Source organism: Anopheles gambiae, chromosome 3 (genome assembly GCF_943734735.2).
Source record: "Anopheles gambiae chromosome 3, idAnoGambNW_F1_1, whole genome shotgun sequence".
Lineage (NCBI taxonomy): Eukaryota > Metazoa > Arthropoda > Insecta > Diptera > Culicidae > Anopheles > Anopheles gambiae.
This window is the reverse complement of record NC_064602.1, coordinates 88,859,731-88,872,660: the sequence shown is the minus strand read 5'-3', so window position 1 is coordinate 88,872,660 and position 12,930 is coordinate 88,859,731. Positions and strand designations below refer to the sequence as shown.

The 12,930-nt window shown below is 43.3% G+C and overlaps 2 protein-coding genes across 2 annotated transcripts; both read right to left on the bottom strand.

Moving 5' to 3' along the window:
• Positions 1-1,496: 1,496 nt before the first annotated feature.
• On the bottom strand, positions 1,497-9,532 carry LOC1280942 (transmembrane protein 198). Its single transcript, XM_061657672.1, has 7 exons — positions 7,809-9,532; positions 7,589-7,697; positions 6,033-6,146; positions 5,816-5,964; positions 5,565-5,729; positions 5,227-5,499; positions 1,497-4,306 (listed from the first exon to the last, which is right to left on the bottom strand). Exons 1-7 carry the CDS (start codon positions 7,932-7,934, stop codon positions 4,133-4,135), a joined length of 1,110 nt encoding a protein of 369 aa, XP_061513656.1. The 5' UTR covers positions 7,935-9,532; the 3' UTR covers positions 1,497-4,132.
• A 1,204-nt stretch (positions 9,533-10,736) lies between these two features.
• Positions 10,737-12,930, bottom strand: LOC3291408 (caspase-8). The gene is made up of 3 exons (XM_552560.4): positions 12,793-12,930; positions 11,430-12,733; positions 10,737-11,368 (listed from the first exon to the last, which is right to left on the bottom strand). Exons 1-3 carry the CDS (start codon positions 12,847-12,849, stop codon positions 11,236-11,238), a joined length of 1,494 nt encoding a protein of 497 aa, XP_552560.3. The 5' UTR covers positions 12,850-12,930; the 3' UTR covers positions 10,737-11,235.

Below are 12,930 nucleotides of genomic sequence, written 5' to 3'. Positions count from 1 at the left end.
CTATTCACAGTTTTTGAGTAATTTTTCAGATACTAGCCAGTTAATCCGTAATGATGTATAATTTTCGGAATCAATCTATCCAATGTTAAACCATATCAGTCTTGTGTTCTTGACACAAGATTGCTATTACAGTCATTGCCACCAAATTTTGGCTCTAAGGCAAGGATAATGTATTTAGACGGTTGATTTTTATCGCTTTTGCTGGGCGACATTGTGGGGGACATCTGTCACTCTCTGCATACAGATTTCATTACCCAGCACCAGCTCTCCCCGATTTTTATACCGGAGCCCCCGGAAGAGATATGTCAAGTCGAGAAATGTCATCTTGCTCTGAACAACTTCACCTTGTCATTTATAACACCTTGCTCTAAGGCATCAATTTTTGACAGTGCGCATGAATTTTTGCCTCTAAGGCATCAATTTTTGACAGTGCGCATCAATTTTTGACTCTAACGCACCTATTTTTGTCTGTAAGTCATCAATTTTTGACTCTTGTAGGAATCATGACAATTTTACAAGGTATTTAAGCAGATTTTTAACAATTGTTACTCCACAACTCATAAAAAATACAAAAACTGTGTAAATTGATTGTTTCTTGAGAAAAAATGATGAAATTTTAGAATTTCTAAAGCTTTTGTTTACAGCTGAAAATACGTGCCAATTTTTTTCACTCCATTGAAACTGCCAAAATTGGCAAAACAATTGTTTGATTTTAAATTCTATCAATAAAATTATTCACTATTTAACTTAATTTCAATCATTTCAGAACACACAGTTTCAGAAATTACATAAAATTTTGTAAATAAAGCGATTGACTCACAGTCAAAAATTGATGCCTTCCAGGCAAAAATTGATGCGCTCTGTCAAAAATGGATGCCTTCGAGGCAAAAATCGTGAAACGCTGTCAAAAATTGGTGCCTTCGAGACAAAAATAAGTGAGTTAGAGTCAAAATTTAGCGACAACGACTGTAATAAGAATACATCATTCTATCTACTGATTGGATACTTTATCAATCAAAACCACACCTAATAACTAAAAATAAAAATTAAAATTAAAATTAGTAAAATAACTAATTTTTATCCTAATTTTGAAGAATTAGTTCCTGTTTTGTCCATTCATTTACGCTTAGTGCGTTCGTGCGAACGTGCAAAAAAGTGGGCGGAGCCTGTTTATTCCTTAAATTCCTGATAAAAGGATGTTCAGTCAAACGAACAGTAGGGAAATTCATTTGTATTCATCATGGAGGATCATTTTTTTACTGCTACATGATCAGAACGTGAAACTTAAAGTTAAAGGTTAAGCGTTTAATTTTCAACCAAACTGTGCTTTAACTTTAATGTTCGTATGTTTGTAAAACTAACATCGAAAAAATAAATTTAAGGTTATTATACAGTTTATGAAAAAATATAGCAAAATGGAAATAGAAACATGAAGAATAACAACGACCAACCCATTTTTAAAATAAATTAAAAAAAAACATCAAAACACACCTTGCTTAATTCCAAAATATGTTGTTTATATATTTGAGCTTCCGTGTTTATAAACCTATACACATCCATTAAGTAGCTAGCTTTCTTTCTTTTGCCCTTCGTATTGCGCATGGCTAACCTTCCTTCCTTCCTCCTGACCACCATCTACTCTAGCAAATTTCCCGTTTTTACTCATTTCTACTTTTCAAAGCACAACCTCTCTCCACATTCAGCGGAACGTTTATTCCCTTCCAAACAGCACCAATTTTCATTGCACAATCGCTACACACACACTTTGCAACTGCGTGTGTGTGTGTGTATGTGCAATGATATTTCGATAAAATCCCTTCATTTCCCCATCCACACTTTACTTCCAGTTTCATAATTCCATTTTCCACTTGTTTTTTCCCTCGCTTCACAGTTCTCATTATTGTTTTACAGTTTCATGTATCCACACTCTGTGCCACCCTTACCAGCACGAAGGATCTTCCACCTTTCGTTCACTTGCTACAAGTATTTGCTACTCTTTTCGATTCAAATTGTTTGCGTGTTTCGATTTAGTTGAATTTGCACAGTTTCTTTTCTCTTCTTTAAGATCGATTGTTTTTCCTCCCCTTACAAACGAACAACATTGCCTGGTTTTCTTTCTTTCTTTTTCTTTTTCTTTTTTTACTTGAATGCATTCGATACTTCTTTTTTTTTGTAATAACGCGTACGAAAACTCCGATTTGCGGTGGTAAAATGACGCAAAAAACTATTTAATAAATAAAGACCACGGAAACCGAAAAGGAACAACAGTTAGTCACACTAGATCTGGAACGATATAAATGTAGTTACACTGAACGAATAGCCCTGTTACATACACCTCTGTACACGTTTTGGGTATGTTTTTATCTTGCCTTTCTCTGCCTAGCATGTGCTTTTTTAGTACATTCTGTTTATTCACTTTACCGTTTTACAACTATGGCTTTTATTTGATTTATCGTTTGCGCTCGTATCGTTTACTTGTCATTTGTGTTATCTGCTTTGCATATCTTTCACATTTGCCTTATTTGCCCCTTTGCTGCTTCACTCGCTTTAGTTTACCTAGTCTATGTGTGTTTGCGTAAAGTTTTACATGAAACAAAAAATACATTTCACTAGCTTCTTCGCTTCTTTCGGGAGGGTAGAACCATTAGACGGTTCCGTTTACTTATTTTGTGTGTGTGTGTGTGTTTTTTTTTTAATTTTGTTTCTTTTTATTCGCATCTTGCCTGTTGTGCCATTGCTTATTTCTTTGCCCCGCCGTTACTTTCGTTAGAATATTTCAATTTTTTTTCCAGCTTTATCCTGTTTTAACTCTGTGGCTTATTAAACGATTAAGTTAGTTCTGTTTTAAATGCATGCCATTCACACACACACACGCTCGTTTTTTCGCATCCTTCCTTTAAGATTTAAGAGCTTTTAAGTTTGTTTGTTTTTCTTGCCAATATTTTTACTCCTGCTTGTTTGTGATGTTTTTTATATGTTAGATAACCTTTCGTAAGCTTACATTTATATGCTAACCCTTTTCGCGCTCCCTCTTGCATGCATGTTGCTTTGGTTTTACGTTTTAAGTTCTGTATCTTTGCTTCTTAACCCTCTTAAGGTGTATGTTTTTTTTTTGTTTTAATCATTTAGTACACTACGTTCAAAATCATGAATTAGATTCAGATCATGCGGAAGATAATCACTGACAAACGTCCATCATCACCACAACCACCAGCTGGTATAAATGTAAGAGTAAGGTGTATGAGTTTGTTTATTTGTTTTGTTGTAAAATTATTATTATTCACTATAGATTTATATATATATATTCTCGCATAACGTTTCGTGTAGCTGTGTGTGTCCCTGTCTTTTGCCTCTTTGGATTCTATTGCGCATCCTCTCCGTTTGCCCTCTCTCTCGTTCGCTGGTTTTACCTTGCCGTAGCACTCTTCGAGCACCTGTCCCACTATTTCTCCACTTAGTTACGCATTGTTCCCGCTTCATTATCTGCACATTTGTCTCATTTTTCTTGCATTTATGCTCCTTCCCGTTTCATCCTTAAACGATAAAGTATTTCACTTATATTCCATACATTCTTGCTACTACTTACTGCCTCATTTATCCGGTAACCACTGTTCATCACTGTTTTTTTTTTCTTTTCGTTTGGTTTAATTGTGCATTCGTTCATCCTTCGTTTTGCAAACACTCACAGCAAACAACCTTAAATCGCTTCTTCCCGGTCCCGGTACGACCCCCTTATCCCTGGCACGAAACACCTAAATGCTAAATGGAACACCATTAAAGTTTGTTTGTTTGCTTTTTTGTCACGATTGTAAAAAAAAACTAACTCCCTCACCTCACATCGGCCCGACCCGATTGGTAAATGCAAAAGCAAAACACCTATATGTATATATTAAACCTATAATTTCCACACATACATAAAAAGACCCCTTCCTTTCATTTAACGCAAACAGATGATTGAAATTCAGCGCGGCTCGTGGTGGCCGTCCGGTCCGATGGCGAGTGCCATTTCGCGATCGATCTCCTGGACAATGCTGCGGCTCGAGTACTGGCGGGACAGGCGCTCGCTGCGCCGGTGGCCGACGCCGCCCGACCGGCCCCGGTACTACTTGCCCGAGGCGGACGACAGCTTCTGTCAACGCTTCTCGCAGCTCGAGTCCATCTTGTCGAAGTCGGAGTCGGGCAGGTTGGTCAGATGGGTGCGGTCGCTGCGGGCCGTGTTGCGATCGTTCGAGCCGAGCTTCGTCGACACCTCCGACGGTGGGCCCGAGTCGGTGGTGACGTGCTTCTGCAGGGCGGACACAAAGTTCTGCAAAGCAAAAACCGGGGAGGAGGGAGGAAAATGCGTAAAAGCGTCGTTTGTTAATATTTGTTGGCCGTTGATGTGATCAGAAAGTTGAAATAGAAAGCAAGAATTAACAACAAAAAAAAAACGACGAGGCAGAAACGTACACATGCCTAACCATTTACAGACACTGCGTCAGGCACTGGATTGTGTGTATATGTGAGTGTATTTGTGTGAAGAGTGGTTCAAAATGCGTAATGGGTGAAATGATGATTTATAGGGTTTTCCAGGAGTTCTCATAGCTGTGGGGAACTTTTTTTACTTTTTCATACGTGAAATGAACTAAATGTAATGGGAATTAGACTCTATAGCACCCTTGTTTGACAATTCCAATAGGAATTTCCAAGGGGCCTCTCCAACAAGGATGCCATAGAGTCCAATTATTTCCAATCTAATAGGAAAGCGTCAAGAAAGTGGCCGACAACTATGAGAACCCCCGGAAAACCCTGTAAGACAATATTTCCATGTTTGAAAACTTTTCACCTAAAAATGCCAAAAATAGTTAAATGTATTCAATTTTCCACTTAATTTTATAACCCATTTTCCGCACGCATTTCATATCCATCACTGTATGCCGGCTGACCTACTACATGTGCTGGTTCCCTGGTTCATAAAAGCATAAGGACGAGCAGCGTGTTACGCAGTGTTGTGGGGCAAAGCAGTAAAAGCATGCACACAAACCACCACCATTACCTGCAGCAGCACTAGATGGTCGGGGTTTTTTAATGCTTTTTTCTGGCTTTCAATGCTACCACTCCACCCTCTCAACGTGCTTTTTAGAAACCGGCTTATCTAAGAATCTAAGGAAAACGGAAACTTTTGCACATAAATAAACCTGAACCGTACGCGGGTTGGTTTGTTTTCCGGCCCCCCTCCCCACTCACCTGCGAAATAATATCGCCCCGGGCGGTGCGAACCTGATACAGATAGCGATACTTGCGCTGGCGGGCCTCCTCCCGCGTTTCGCGCGATCGTGACCCCGATCGGCCCTTGTAGTGTCGCCTTCGGCGATGGTGCAGCTGGCGCCGGTGGTCGATCTTCCAGGCGGTCACGAAGCACTGCACCAGCACGCCGAGCACGGACGAGATGGGCCAGCAGCAGAGGATCACGCCGCCCCAGCACGGCGGTGGCGTTGGGTCCGGCTTCATGTTGAAGATCTAGAAGCGGAAAAGGCATTTTAGACGCGGAAACCTCTGAGACCTTAGGGGAAGTTGGCCTTTACCCAGTCCAGTGTGTTCAGTCCGTGCATGAAGAAATCGATCGAGCACAGTATCATGGCCGATCCGATAATGCTGGAAGCGATGATGGACGTAAACTTCGGGCAGAACAGTGCGCAGATCGCACAAATGATAGCTCCACCAACGACCGATACGAACAGTTCGTTCTCCTGCAAGTGAGTGATCAGTGGTAAGCATCGATAGGACTACGGGGAGAGCGAGAGAGTGTGTGTAAAGCGCGCCTCCAAATACTTACACCAAATATGTAATGAGGTAACGTGGCTATGCAGGCGGCAATCGTTGCGCCGGCCACTAGTGCACCGGCGGAGGCTCCTATCAGGGTGGATGAGATGGGATGGGTCGAGCCGAGCACTGCACCGAACAGTCCGGCCACTACGGCCAGTGCTAATGAAGAGAGAAGAAACAATGTTAGCATTGCGTGTGGACAGTTACAAGCAGTTCTATAAACTAACCTGGGGCAGCCAGGTTTCCAAACCCGGTGATGTTCTTATTCTGCAACAGCACAATACATCCGGCACCGGCTGCCAACCCGGTGAGGAATCCTATCGCCCGGAGACATCGATATCCTAGAGGAAGAGAGTTACAATATTAGTACCACATCAAATTGAATTTAAGGTTGAAGGGTGCAAGGTTGAATCCCCAGCTATGACTGTTAGAATGAACAAGAACTGGTCGATTAGTTCAGTTCTTTTTAGTTCAATTCAAGGTGCGGAACGAACTTCGTTCGCTGTAAGCAATAAAAATCGTTTAACTGCCACAGGCAAGTTTTTGGCAAACTTTCCGTCGATTGGACGAACTAGTAAACGATTGGATGAGTGGTTGCAAACTTGCAATTGTTGAACTAAGGCCAAAGGAGTCTAATTTTATTTATTTTTTTTAATACTCGTAGTTCCTCTTCAAGAGTCAGAATCAATAATCTTTGAGATTCTTTCTACGGACAGATTGAATTTCAAACGAGTGAATCACAAGATTGTCCAGTGAGTAAGTGAGATGAATTTCAAAAGAGTGGATCGATAGGAATTTAAGTAATAAAAGGATTTATGTATTTCACTGTTTTTTTTATACATCTTTAAACAGTAAATTCAAGATACAATTCACTAAAGCCTCTCTTCTAGTCTGATTCGAATCAATGAAAAGAATGAATATCCAGAAAGAAGGATGCCGTTCTCGTACAGTTCTTGTAGATGAACGAACTAGGTCATTCGAGTTCTTCAAAAAGCCTAATTTTCAAATTTCGGATTTTGAGTTATCCATATTGAAAATTCCTATTAGATTCCATATGAGCCTGTCCTAAAGGGAAATATTTACAGGGTTTTTGATGGGATCACATGGTTGTGAGAGAATTCCTTGACTCTTTCTTACGGGAAGTCAACTTCAGATGATAGAAATTTGGCTCTACAGCACCCTTTTTGGACAAGCTCCTTGACAATTCTTATTCGATTTATCCAAGAAGAGCGATTGTTGCACAATGCCGTTCATAGTAGAAACTGACTTGGAAAACCGAGTAAATTTACTTCCCGGAAGAAAAGGTCAAGAAAGCCAATGAATCTAGCAGTTTCCAGACAGTAATTCCCAGGACTGTCCTGCTTCCAGGGTGTCTAGCTTGATCCCAAGCTAATAATAATGTCAAAATTTGATAAAGCCACAAAAAGGAATCGAAAAGTATTTTAAACCCTTGCTAACAAACCCTGTAAGTGGCCTCTCATAATCCTTATCATGCACTTCGTTTCGTTCAGCACAAGCAGGCATTTGCGAAACGCTTTGAAACGACGAGGCAGTCACCTGGGGGCTAATAACACGCAAACGTCACTACTGCTTCAACCTTCTCTCAAGGACGCTCGTAAAATGTGGAACAACACACCGTGTCACATCCTCACAGTCCGGATGATAAACGCTTGCGGGCGGGAAAATCACACAGCCCAGCAGCACACAAAAACAACGTGCAAAAAAAAAAAATCGAGATCGAGGTCAAGTGGGAAGACGACATACGCTCGCTGCATATCCTTACCGAGCAGGGTGTAAACAATCCCGAACACTGCAATCGTCGTCCACAGCAGCACGGAAACGGTCGACGTGGTGGAGGTGGTCGTGGTGCAGAGCGGATTTTCCATCGCATTCTGTGTGTTTGTGTTGGAGAGGTTTATGCAAGGAAAAACAGAATGACTTAAAAAAAATGCACTACTAGGACACAATGCTGCCAAAGCAGTACAAAAACAAACCACACTTACCTGAATAAGAAACGGCCACACGATGGACTGTTCGTACTTGGCGTCGGAGGCGGCAACACCGCCGAGCGAGTGATTCTCGCTTCTCGCGTGCTGCTCCAGCACAACATCCTCGTGACGGTAATGCATCTTTGCTGGCCTTGTTGCGCTGTTGGCCTAGTAGTTGCCTTTGCACAGATCCCTCGTGACGCCTGTGCGCGGAAGAACGCTACCCGCTATACCTACTGTTTGCACTTCACTCGGTTTGTGTTGCCTCTACCGTGTCATACTGTCTACTGCGGCTGGAAGAGGGCTCTTTAATTCGTCTGCTTTGGATGCACACTGCAGCTTCCCATTATGCAGCACTAATGGGGCGCACACGCACACGACGAACGGACGGACATGTCCAAACAAAGGATGCCATGGAGAAGATGCTTCTTTGTCGAGTTGTCAATAAAACTGCACCATGAGAGGGGGGACACACACTCGCACACACAGCGAGGAATAGGGAAGCACAATTGTTGGGTGAGTTTGTTTTAATTTCTTTCTCAATTTACGTTACTTCACAAGCAAACTCCTCTACGAAATGACGTACATAACGCACGCACACACACACACACATTTATTTCCCACGCTTAAAAGGGAAACACACAGCACAGCCTGAAGGTGTACTTTCGACCCGCGCGCGCGACACACAAAGCTAATGTTTATTTTGACGGGAGCGTCGTGCTGTGTGCCCCGTCACTCTTTTCGGCGCGCGTTTTTTTCCTCCTTTCTCTTTCTCTCTCCTTTGTCCCCTCAAACCTTGCCTGTCGTCGACGTGTGTTTGTGTTTTGGGTGTTTCCACACGCGTCGTCGAATATCCTGACAGCTCGCCGTCGTCGAAAAAAATCGATCAACAAAAGGTGTATCCCACCGTGGTTGATCGATTCTGCTGCCCCACTTTGGGTGTCGCAAACGTCAAGTGACTGTCGCGACTCGCTGCTTTGCACACACACACACGCACGCACGCACACAAGGGGACGGGAGGAAAAGGATACTGCAGCGTATTTTCCAATGACACCACGCAATCACGCAAATTTAAGGGAATTTTCCCTACTTTTCCAGGATATGCGTGTTGTGAGGGAGATGATTCTTCCTAACACACGTGGGCAGGATACGCCTGAACTTGGCTCGATTTTGCACGGGTTACTACGTTACTTGGAGTGGGTTTTAATGGGGGGAGAGTTTGCATTTCTTTTGAACCTGCCCCACGTTCCACTTCATGCTACTCCCGCCTGCACCTGGGACGGATCACGCGCTACGGCTGGGTCTGAATAATGATTTTGGAAGCACAAAACGAATGAACACCATTGAACAGGACAAGGACGAACTCACGGTTTACACTAGAACTCGATTGCACTAGAAAATGCAATCCCCACACAGCGATTGTGCTTCGTCGACTGTAACCTGTCCCCGAGCCTGTGTGCTTCATACGCTCTGCTCGGATGCATCCTTTGCCACTGTCCACCTTTGCATCACAATTCACAATTTGCACGGGGTCACGGGATATAAGGAACGGAACGGTATTGCTGGAAGCTTCTGCTCTACTGTGCTACTGGCGGGTGCGGACCCATTTTTACTACGAACTCTGGGTGGTGTGGTGACGGTATCGCCCAGGCTGAGTTGGCAATATGGGTGGGGAATTTATGGACGACGGACGCACTGTCAACGAACCCGTCGAGTTTTCGTCTGACGAGCCTTCTCCACACACACACACACACACACACAGACACACACCCACAGCGAGCGGATTGTCCTGGTTTGTTGGTCGATTAGTTGGCTGGTGGCTGGTTTCATCGACACATCGTCCTTGCTACGTACGTCGATTTCGATGGGGGCGCATGGTTTCAGGAAGAAATGTGAGACGACCGTTACAAAAATCCGTTGGACGGTATAAAAATGATCTTTTTTAGACTTTTGTTGAATCCTGAGTTTATTGTTTTGTTTAAAACAAATATGATTGGTTTTTCATATCTCGACAAACGATAAAATCAAGGAAGTTGAAATCCGGAGGCAGAGAACTAGTAGGATATTTCGGCCTTAAATTCGGCCTTTTTACTTCCTGGCTGTATGGATCAGGCTTTACTTATGCACTGAGTGTCTAATGTATCAAGAAGTTTTTGTCAGGGAATTGGTCTTCGACAAATATAGTTCCTGAACCGGGACAGGTTTGCGATCCGTTCTATGTATAATTCAAATACAGGTACAGGTACAGGTGCACTAGAATAACAAGACTTCATGACCTAAATAGACTTGAGATCAGTTTCAAAAACGATTTGGGTTCGAGATCAATTTCAGGGGTGTCAAGGGGCTCAGCATAAATTCCACAACCGGTATGGGTTAATTTCAATTTTCTATCTTTTCCATGACCAGCGTAGGTTTATGATCAGTTATAGGATCGATAAGATTTGAGAACCAGTTCCAGGGCCGGTTTAGGTTCAGGATCAGTTCCAGGATTGGTATCCAGTGATAACGTATCCATGTTATCAGTTCCAGGACCGGTATGGAATGGGGGTCCCTTCTAGAGTCGATATCCAGGTTCAGAATTAGTTCAAGACAAGTATGGTTCGGGAACCAGTTCTAGGGCCGGTATGAGGCCAGTACCAGTTCCTCGATCAGTATAGATTTGGGGTCTGTTCCAGGACTGATTGGAATTTAGTATCAGTTTCAAAGCCGTTATGGGTTAAGTATCAGTGAATCGGTATGGATTCAAGGTCTGCCTCAGGATCGGTGTGGGTTCTGCAGTAGATCTAAACTGTATAAGCTCAGGACTTTTGGAGTAGATGTGGGTTGCGGATTTCTAGAACCGGTATGGATTTAAACTTATATTCACTTCCAGTTATAATTATTCAAAAAAATAGAAGCAGACAAGACAAAAAAAAAACAATCAATAAAAAAGCTGAAAAAACATTCTTATACTTGTTTTGGGATTTTATTCCATTTTCTATCAAGTGGACCATTTTCTCATAAACTACTCGCATACACCATTATTAAAAAAAATAGAATAATATTACTGTGAGGTTTTATTTTAGCTACCTAATATGTGATTTGTAATCTGCAGATTGTATAGTTTAATCACATTTGTATGTGTGAAGCGTATTTTGCAGAAAATATTGTATCACTATCAATGTTCTATTTAAAGAAATACGGCCTGACCGTTCATCTATCATCAATATTATTCTAAAATTATAACAATAACAGACATCATTTTCAAAAAAAAACTGTGCTTTTAGCACGAAGGACACTTTTCAGCTATTTCAACGCGGTCTTTAAGGCTTGGTACTACGTAAAAGGATTGTCAGTCCTCGGCTACGGGCAGCCGCTCTGTTTGGGAACTGAACCGCGGTCCTGTCTTTTAGGAACATTACAACGCCTGGTCGTGTCTAATCCCCATATTAAACCGTATGACTCACTCCGGACGGTGAAAGTAAAGCTTTTTGCTCAGTGTGCTCTGTACGATTGGTACCATACATTCGTTACCGTAGCCCCGCTTGCTTGCGACATCGTTTATCACAGCTGTCAGTATGTCCATAATATGTTCGCTGTAATTATAGCATCGATTTAGAATACATTCTGCCATACTTAAAGTTAGCGTTTTTTCACCTTCGGTACAGTTGGCGCAACTTAGCGCACAGTTCCTGTATAAACCAGGACCCCTTCTCGATGTGCCGTATCGAGGCGAAGCCGGGCACCGTCGACCAGGCGACCAGAAAATCCATAAACACCGATGCCGTCTTTTCCGACCCTTCCAGCCCGTCGTGCTCGTAGATCGGTACCGGTACAGCCGACTGTAGGTCCGCCCCTTGGCAGGCCTGCACGATCAGCAGCTTCGGTTTGCCGGTGAGCCGTTCGCTAGCCATGAGCTGCTGGATCGCGCGCACCTCCACCGGAATGCTGTTCGCGCCGAACACTTTGCCCTCCTGGCCGTGGGAAAGCAGACACACAACCAGCGAACAGTGTATCGGTTGGGTGCGCTGAACTGCATGCTGCACCGCCTGCAGTATCTGATGGTGGGTAATGTTTTCTTCCACCAGCAGATCGTACCCAAAGTCGGTAAAAAGCCGCTCCAGCGCGCTCTTGTCTACCTCCGTACCTTTGCGGTCTTTCAGCGGTCGTGAGGGTACCAGCTCGACCAGCTCCGGGTTGGTTTCACGATAGAAGGTGAACTGATTGATCAGCAGCACGATGCCTGCGCGGGCAGGATCAAACGTGTACGATTCGAGCGATGATGTTGCTGGCTGTACCGCTGGTGGTAATGGTATGTTCGAACGAGCATGTGTGTTGGGCGAATCATCAACCTTTGGAATGTTTTTGGCAGTTGCATCGGATTGTTCGCGATTCGGTTGCGATACGTTTCGATTATAATGGGATGCGATACTCTTGAGGAAATCACTTTCATCGTACAGCTCTGCCGCTTTGCATGCGGCCGTAAGCATTAAAACATTACTCTCCACACCGGACTGTTTCAAACCCAACTCAATGTTTCCGTTGATGAGAAGTTGCAGTAGAATGATTTCCATACATTCGTGCCTCAGTGGGGCAAAAGTAGTCGATTGCTGCAGCTGGATCACCAATTTACGCGCATTTTCATCGCTCAAACGCTCACAAAAGTGATATAGCCCTTTCAGCATCGGATGCACGTGCAGTGCAATCTCAGCCGTTTGTGGGAAATATTTGGCCCGAAGCTCAGCGTCATCGAACCCAGCTTGAAGCAGCAGCAGATTTTGCTCCATTATGGTCAGCGCTTCTAGCAGTTCGTTCTCCCAACTTTCCGCCTGTGGCACGTGATTCATCCAATCGACCAAGAAGTTTGTTTCCTCGCCTTCCGGTGCACGTTCGGCGACGGTGAGAATTTGCAGCGCATATTGCGGGTTTCGCTGTCCGTAGAGAAGAAATATCACCGACGCCTGCGAAGAGTGTGAAAGGATTAAAGACATCTGCAAGCGAGACGCTGTAAATTACGCACTTTTTCCTCGAAAGAAAGCGAATTTTCAATGAAATTAACATCTTCCTGCGAAAGCATTTCTCGTGGGGGATTTTTTTGTTTGTTTACATTTTATAGCCGCTGAAATGTCAAGGTGTATCCCTCTTACCCTCAAGGTGT